An 8,821-nucleotide genomic window follows, 5' to 3' on the forward strand; every position below is an offset into this window, starting at 1 on the left:
AATAAAACTCCATTTGACTGTTAGAAAGTTTAGTGTGATGCTCAGTATCTCCTGCCTTTTGAACTTCACCAACAGCCAAGTAAGAGTTTTGTCTTCCTTCAACTGGTCATGAGAAGTAATGATTATTTTCCTTTTTTCCCTGAGCTTAGCTCCCAAACTAATCCTAATCATCCTGCTTTGTGTCTTCCTCAGACAATTTTTCTTCTTCTGCAGTCAGTTCATTTCTTTCCCTCCTGCTTTCCTTTGGCCTGCCTTCGTGTACTCCCCTTACCTTGCCAAGAGTTGCTGAAGTGAAAACTTATGCCTGGAAATTAATGCATCTGCCAGTATCTCATACACTGAGCTTCTTCCCGCCCTTCTAATATGCATCTTCCAGTTTAGTGTTCCCTGATGAACTGTCTGACTCCACTGTTTCCAAATGTTGGCAGTTTGTCTATGATTGGCCTTTAAAGGTTTGAAGTCCTAATAGCTCAAGAATGTAAACTGCAGTCAGGTGTCTCTAAATCATACTTGCTGGTTGTTGGTGTAGATCCAGCTCATAAAGACTTTTTAGTGCTGTCAACTACATTTCTAAGGAAAATAGTTTATGCCCAAAGCATAAAAAAGGCATTTTGAATTGAATCTCTGGAATGCTTATTACAGTGCACATATGGACACTTAACCATTTTCTTCTTACCTTTTTTTTAAAAAAATATTACTTCAGTCTTACAGGAAAATACCTAACTTACAGGAGTTTGGTTTTCGTGCACTTAAGGGCTGTTAGAACATTTTCTCAACTGTTTTAGGTTTTTCACTCTTTTCTGTAAATCCTGTTTTGCAGATACTTTTAATTTTCTGTGATTGCTCCAAAGTATCCTTTAGAACTGGGGGGTCTCAAGCAACCTTTCTGAATTCCTGTGAAGAAAACGTAGTGCATACGTCCATATATACAGACACATATTTTACAGGAAAATGGTTGTTTAATTAGAGTGAATGAAGTTGTAGTTTTGAGATGCAGAAGCTCCATTTTTCCAGGCTCTTCAGGCTTCTGCATTTGAGTGTCTTCATCTCTTGCATTATCTTCCTGCTGTGGCACTTTTTTTAATTTATTTACTTGGAAATTCCAAGCATCACAAGCATGTGGGTTGTAAAAGTAAATTAATGAGCATCTATTCTTTTGCTCCTTTGTTGGAGTTGTAACTGTGAAATTCAGGTTTCTTCTACTCCAGTTTCTATTCACAAAGTTGGAAGACAAAACATGCTGCTGTGAGTTAGCCAAACTGTACTACTTTTGTACTTTTTTTTCTTACTTTTGTAACCAGAAATCCTCTTTGGACAATGAGAATCTGTGCAACTGTTTTTTCATAAAGCAGTTACATAGGTGACTCTTGTTTCATTGTAAAAGATGTCATAACAGTTAGAATGTAAGTCTGTTGTCTATTTAGGTTTTCCAACGTTGATTATACATCCTGCAGTGACAAGGAATTCTCCAAACTGACAGAGTTGGTTAGGGTCATCTGACTTCTTGGAAATAGCACATTAAATTCACAGCACACAGCTGCTTGCTCGGTATGTCTCTTAGCTGACTCGTTACCAAGAGTCAAGCTAATTGATTCTCCCAGCTTGTGTGCTTATAAGTCTTGTTCAAAGCCAACAATGCTATGAGTTGCTGAAATACAGTATAAAGTTACATATGTATGCATGCATGTACAGTCTCCATAAATGCCCTAGAAGAATAGTTCAGATGGGTCAGGTTATATAGATTTGACAGACAGTCATCTCCAACCACCTCCCAGTGTGGGTGGAGCACAGAGAGGCTCAGATGAAGACTTCTGGGAGGCAGTCTGAAACATGAGAACTTTTTGTCTCTGCAAAGCTCAGAGAACAGAACTGCTGGCTTTTTTTCAGTCTTCTGTTCTCTCCTATCTCTCTGATAGGCTGCCTAAGAAAAAAAACTCCTAAATACTGGGTATGTGGAATTATCCAGAATGGTTGCAAGATTCCTGCTCTTTCTTTGATGAGGAATCGAGGGAGGTTTGGAGATCCCAGAAATACCAGAATTTTAGTGGCACAACTTTTCTTCCTCTTTCTTCCCACACCTTTCTGTGTTATGTCTTACCTGTCTTTCAATTTTTGTTCCCTGTAGTTGGTGGAAACGTGGATTGGAAGCAGATAGCAAGCATTCAGGAATCCATTGGTGAAACTAGCTCCCAGAGTGTTGTCGTTGCTGTGGACAGGTATTGTATTAAATTTGCTGTCGCCACCTCAGGCTTTTTAAACAATGTTTAAATGCTCTGTGCTGAGCATAGGACATTATTAATTTGCCACTATTTGGAAAAACTATATAAATACTACCATATTCACACGCTTTTTGGGTTTGTGGGGTTTTTTCCTTTTTTTTTTTATGGACCAGAAGTATTTTTTTAAGTAGGAGCAGAACAAAGATGAGGCAAGAAGCCTTTTTACTGATAGAAAATTCCTAGAGGAGAGTTGCAGAATGAAGACTGCTGTAATGTCCAGTGAATCTTGATTTACTATATATAGTAATAGATAACAAATTTCATTTTTCTTTGGTACAGAGGGAATTATTGGCAGACCCTTTTTCGCCTAAATGTGATTACTGACTCCGTGCTTTCCTCTAGGTTATGTAGATGTTGTCTGAAATGACCAAAATTATTATGCCAGTCTTCCTTTCTATGAATCATATCTATTTCAACTGGATTTGGCCAGGCATGACACATATCACGAACACTTCCTGTTTGTATTGTAAAGTACTCATCAGACTGGAGTGTCATTGCTTGCTCAGCATATAAGAAATCAAAACCCATCATTTTCTTAATGGTTGTCAAAACTGAAGAAGAGATATCATTTTGAAGGCTTACAAACATTTCTGTGGTTGAGTATAGGCAGCAGGATCGATGTCAGTTCAATGACAGTTGCCTTGCAGTAAAATCATGTCAAGTGAACTGGAAGCTTAATGTCAAACACATAATAGCTCTTTAGGTTTGCAGTGTCTCTCCCTGCTTCATAGTGGGAAGTGTTTCAAATATCTACTTGTCATGGCATATGGGAATTGTGCACTCTGGAGAAGTTAACCTGCTGTATTTGGATCAGGGATCGTTGAAGCTACTTACAGTGTTCATCAGTACATGTTCACAGTTTCTAACTGTTTTTTAATAAACAAAACTAATCAGAGGGTGTCTGTCATTTAAAAAGACAAACTTGAATACATATTTAATAGATGCTTTTTAAAAGAAATTGTAACAATATCTTTAACTGCACTTCACAGGATATTTACGGGATCTACAAGGTTGGATGGAAATGCTATTGGTAGGTTTTATCTCTTCCCCACCCCTGTAAACTAAACCTTGAAAAAACATGGCATTAAAACCTGTGGTTATTTAACAGTGGATTTTGTTCGCTGGCTTTGTGCTGTGTCTATGGATGAGCTGCTGTCTGCTACCCACCCTCGAATGTTTAGTCTGCAGAAGATAGTGGAGATTTCTTACTACAACATGGGCCGGATAAGGTTACAGTGGTCTAGAATCTGGGAAGTTATCGGTGATCATTTTAATAAGGTATTCCTGTTAATGATTATACTGCACACTCCTTCAGTTATCAGTACTAATTCATTTTATTTAGAGATTAGTTGGAAAAGCAGATGCTCATCTGAAATATACTTTTTTCTGTCCTCCTGTGTAATAACTTAAACCAGCAAAAACTATAAAGCTGGAAAGGCCTGCAAGAAGGCAGAGGTACACAACATAATACATGTATAAACAGTAGTACACAGTAAGTTATTTGTCATGACCTAGGTCTAAAACTGGCTGCTGTTAGTTTTGTGTTATCATTTTTGGGGGTGTTTTATGAAGCTTGGGATAAGAGGTTGTTTTCTATTCAAGTCTAGATTGCCTGTTTATCTGGTGAATGTTGGACATGAATTTTTCATACACCTGTTGGAGGCTTTTTTAGACAGCTTGCTTATTTTTAGAAAGTTGTAAATGCTAGGTTATTGTGGAAAATAGCTGGGATTGGTTAGGGATTATTGAATTGCATTAACAATGTGGTTTCTGGAATTCGCTGCTGTTTGATTTTGTTAATTTTCCAGTACTGCTTAGTTCTCCATTATCAACTGCAAAGGCAGCTTGTGGAGAATCCATAAGGATTCTGATGCAGGCTTACCATGCATTTCTGCTTTACATTCTCAGGTTGGCTGCAATCCCAATGAAGATGTAGCTATTTTTGCAGTAGACTCATTAAGGCAGTTGTCAATGAAGTTCTTGGAAAAAGGAGAACTTGCTAATTTCCGATTCCAGAAGGACTTCCTAAGACCATTTGAACATATCATGAAAAGAAACAGGTAATAACATAAAATTAACTGAACTGCCTGGGATTGCAGGCATCGGCTTTTGCAATTAATGTTGCAAATCTGTTGTTAGAGAATTATACTGTTCTAATTGATTATGTAATTTAGTTTGAAAAAAATGATTGTTTATTATCCTAATTTAGGTCTCCTACTATCCGAGACATGGTTGTACGGTGTATTGCACAGATGGTAAATTCCCAGGCTGCTAACATTCGTTCTGGCTGGAAAAACATTTTCTCAGTATTTCATCTGGCAGCCTCAGATCAGGATGAAAGCATAGTGGAACTGGCATTCCAGACTACAGGACACATTGTCAGTGAGTATGAATGATATTCAGACATCTTGAAAAGTGTATGTTGCTCCTGAGACCAAGAAGCTTTGTTTATCTGGTGACTCCACAGCCTGCATAGTAAAGCCCACTTTGTCTTTTAGAACCAGTGTTTTGCACTTTTTGGCCAATCCTCTGGAAAAGTACTTAGCAAAGTAATTTAATAAGATATCTGTCTGTCTTTATGGTTTTTTTAGAAAAATTACCTGTTTGTAGCATTCTGTAATAAAACAAGTCAAGCCTTAGATGATTTTGCTTCACGTGTACATTTTCATGTAAATGAAGAATTTTGGGTTTTCTCACAGAAAAAAAACGAAAGTGCAGTCATTTCACTATTAGATTGTTTTATTATCTTTTTCCTTGTTTCTGAATGGTGCTTGTATATGGCCCTGCTTAGGAGAAAGTGCTGAGCTACATGGCACAATGATGAAATTTTTTTTCTTGCCATTCTAATCTAGATCCCAAGGCTTTAAGGGCCGTAAGGAATCTCTTTATTCTGTCTCAACCTCTGCAAGTTCCTAAAACTTTTTCAGCACTGATGAAGCACTATTTTTTCCCTCAAAAGTAGCTGTCTATAAACAAGGCAACAGGAGCATGTTGCCGAGGGGGAAGTCCGTTCGTAGATGTAACACCATGCTTCATGTGGCCCTCTGAAGCTCGGGTCACACAGACCAGGTTAAACAGTAAGCCTATTGCTCTGGTCTTGCTTGACTGTTACATTTCCCTTCTTTAGACTAGATGCTGCCATGATTTATTTTAGATACTTATTTACTGTCAAAGTAGAATGCCCTCAAGGTGATTTTTTTTCATTTTTTCTTACAACTCAAGCATTTGACAGCACCAGTCAATGAACATGTCTCTCATGACTTCTGTTACAAGTCAGTTCATATTAGAATTAATAGATTTGAAAGCATGACACTTTTTTTTCTTCTGTTCACACTTTCCCCCCAGCAATCGTGTTTGAAAAACACTTCCCAGCAACCATAGATTCTTTCCAGGATGCAGTAAAATGCTTGTCTGAATTTGCCTGCAATGCAGCATTTCCAGATACCAGTATGGAAGCGATCCGCCTCATTCGCCACTGTGCAAAATACGTATCTGACAGACCTCAGGTATAGTCTGTATTAACTAATTGTAATTGTAAGTGCTTTAATCAATTGTGCTTTCATAAAGGAAAAAAATACTTGCACTGAACTTATTGGCTTCACTTCAAGTTTCATGGATTAATGAGAAATGTACTTTGTTCAGAAACAATAGGAGTATAAAATCTCACGGGCTTTGAAAGTATCAGCAATTTCTTGTCCTTCTTTTATTCCCCTTCATCCATCCCTATCTGCCCAGTCCAGCTGGTGACTAGCATTCCTGAGAGCTGCTGGAAATCAGCTTATCTCGGGATCTGCTCTCTACTGAGAAATGTTGTGAAGAACAGATAATGGCAAGAATGCTTGATATCCTCAAAATGTTGTGGTAGACCCTCACTCTCAGAGCTGTCTCTATAAAAGTGAGAGCGCAAGAGACTCACACTGAACTGCAAGCAAAAACTGGTGCTTGAATTTATAACCTTGTTTATTTTTTTAAAGTTTATTCTTCATAATTGAAAAACACTTCATCTTCACAGTGTTAGTGTTTTGATTGCCAGCTTACCTTGAGCTATCAGGGTGTAATAGTAGTACAGCAGAGATTGTTATTTACAGTCCAAATCATATTTTGTTTTGAAGACTCTAACTCTTAGGACTCTGTGTAACCCTGTGTTTCCTTCTGAAGGCATTCAAGGAATACACGAGTGATGATATGAATGTAGCTCCTGAAGACAGAGTGTGGGTGCGAGGATGGTTCCCAATTCTCTTTGAGTTGTCCTGTATCATCAATAGATGCAAATTAGATGTAAGAACCAGGTAACAATCAGTATTTGTAATTCAAATTTTAAAAGGCTTATTTTACACTTTTAAAATAGCTCTTTCAGTGAATGTAACCACTGTAAAATGGCGTACGTATTTAGTTTGGGTGATATCATTGTGGAAAAACCAAACACATTTTAAATAGATGCAGGAATGTAGAAATTAAGTCTCTGTTTTTTACGTATGAAATTCCTGTTTAGCGTTGCGATAAAGAACAAAGTTACATAGTTGTGATTGTGTTCTGTGTCTTGCCCATCATACTTACTTTGGGTATTTTAAAACTGGTTTTATACTGTATTTCGTTAACTGGTTGAGGATTGCAGAAACTGTTAAAAAAGCAAAGCTTTACTCTGATGTCATATAGAACCTGTTCATTTTCCTTGAGGATGGCATTTCCCTTATAAAATGCAGTTCTGATGTGAAATATGAGAGGTTGTATACAAATAAATTGAAATTTACACATCTACATGGGAGCTGTGCATCTGGACTCCCCTTATAGCTGGTCAGGGTTAATACTTGTTTCTAGAACTCTGTATTTCTTACCTAGAAATATTTTTTATATCAAACATATGTTCCACATACTTATGTGGCACAGATGTGTGCCACATCAGATCCATGTATAATGTTCTCAAGAGCATTTGAGTTTGCTGTTGCTGCTGCAGTTGGACATATTTAGTCTCATGCATGTCTTTCAGTAACTCTTATTATAAATTCTTCTTCATTTCAGGGGCTTAACAGTAATGTTTGAAATAATGAAGACATACGGCCATACTTACGAAAAACACTGGTGGCAAGACCTGTTTCGGATTGTCTTCAGGATATTTGACAACATGAAACTGCCAGAACAGCAGACTGAGGTGAAAAAAAGGGGGGCAAGATAATTTACATAAGAACTGTATTTCCAGTGGACAAGCTGTAATATAACTTTATCAAGTAATGTAAAGCAAACCTCAAAACTTGCAGGGTTGACCAGTGGTTCTAGTAGCTTTATTTTGTTTTAATGGCATTCTGTTGGCAAGACTGGGGAAAAACAGAAAACTAAACAAACACCCCCCCCCCCCCCAAAAAAAAAACAAGGCTATAACCAACCCACAGAAAACCCCCAAGGCAGCACTGTGCTTTCACTGCACCCTTTTGACCAGCCAGAAGAAGAAACACAGCTTCAGCTTGGTGTTAAACCATTGAGCTAGGGTTAGACACTAAGACAGTTGTTTTTCTGTTTCTGTAGTTTTTTTAAACCTTCTAGTTAGCAAAGCAAAAGTTGGGTCTCCATGTTTTGTGAGATTTAAGATACAGAAACAAATTGCATGTCACTATAAAGCAGTTCCCGCTGAGCAAATAGATGTATCTGTCTGTATGTGTTTCCTTAAAGTTATAATTCTTTTTTTCGCTCCTAGAAAGCCGAATGGATGACAACTACTTGCAACCATGCACTTTATGCAATATGTGATGTATTCACACAGTATTTAGAAGTACTTAGTGATGTTCTTTTGGATGATATATTTGCACAGCTGTACTGGTGTGTGCAGCAAGGTAGGACTGTACCAAGTTACGTTAAACAGTGTCAGCGTTTTACTGTGTTGAATGTGAATAAACAAATACACTGTTTGTTTTTTACAGACAATGAACAACTGGCACGATCTGGTACAAACTGTTTGGAGAATGTTGTCATCCTCAATGGTGAAAAGTTTACCCTAGAGATCTGGGATAAAACTTGTACTTGCATGCTGGATATTTTCAAAACTACAATCCCTCATGCGTAAGACAACTGTTGATATTTATACTTGTACAGTAGTTTAACTAGGTGACTTACTGATTTCAAACTCTTAGATATCTCATGGGTGAGGTGAACAAAAAGACTGAAGAGAAACAGACTTTCTTGGAACACACTGATAAATCAGGTGCTAGGTATACTTCTGTATTGTAAATTATGATAAACTGTTAAATAACTAAAATACCTTATAGGAGATAAACAAAGAAAAACTAACAAACTTCAAAATATAATTTGATTCAAATTTAAAAGTTTGTGTTTTTGGAGAAGTGCTGTCTGATTTTTCTTTTTTTTACAGTTAGTTTCTGAATGCTATTGATGGGCAGACTTTGCTATTTCTAATTACATATGAAGTTTTTCCACAGAATACTAAAGTTCTGCAACTGTCTTACAGGTTTGAGCCTCTGTGGTTGATGGTTTACTTCCATCACGTGTTTCTATGAGTCTTAATCTTTCTATGAAAATGATCTTGCAGACAG

At 37.3% G+C, this 8,821-nt stretch overlaps 1 protein-coding gene across 1 annotated transcript in view; it reads left to right on the plus strand.

Moving 5' to 3' along the window:
- Positions 1–4,250: 4,250 nt before the first annotated feature.
- LOC103803100 (brefeldin A-inhibited guanine nucleotide-exchange protein 1-like) overlaps positions 4,251–8,821 on the plus strand; it is a gene marked incomplete at its 3' end in the record, with an annotated part of 8,922 nt that continues 4,351 nt past the window's right edge. Inside the window, exons 1-7 of the mRNA XM_009075640.1 lie at positions 4,251–4,339; positions 4,489–4,661; positions 5,625–5,785; positions 6,438–6,568; positions 7,299–7,428; positions 7,969–8,104; positions 8,192–8,330. Of these exons, the coding sequence (XP_009073888.1) occupies positions 4,251–4,339; positions 4,489–4,661; positions 5,625–5,785; positions 6,438–6,568; positions 7,299–7,428; positions 7,969–8,104; positions 8,192–8,330 (959 nt within the window). The remainder of the gene's footprint in view (positions 4,340–4,488; positions 4,662–5,624; positions 5,786–6,437; positions 6,569–7,298; positions 7,429–7,968; positions 8,105–8,191; positions 8,331–8,821) is intronic.

This window comes from Acanthisitta chloris, unplaced genomic scaffold (assembly GCF_000695815.1).
Source record: "Acanthisitta chloris isolate BGI_N310 unplaced genomic scaffold, ASM69581v1 scaffold5050, whole genome shotgun sequence".
Lineage (NCBI taxonomy): Eukaryota > Metazoa > Chordata > Aves > Passeriformes > Acanthisittidae > Acanthisitta > Acanthisitta chloris.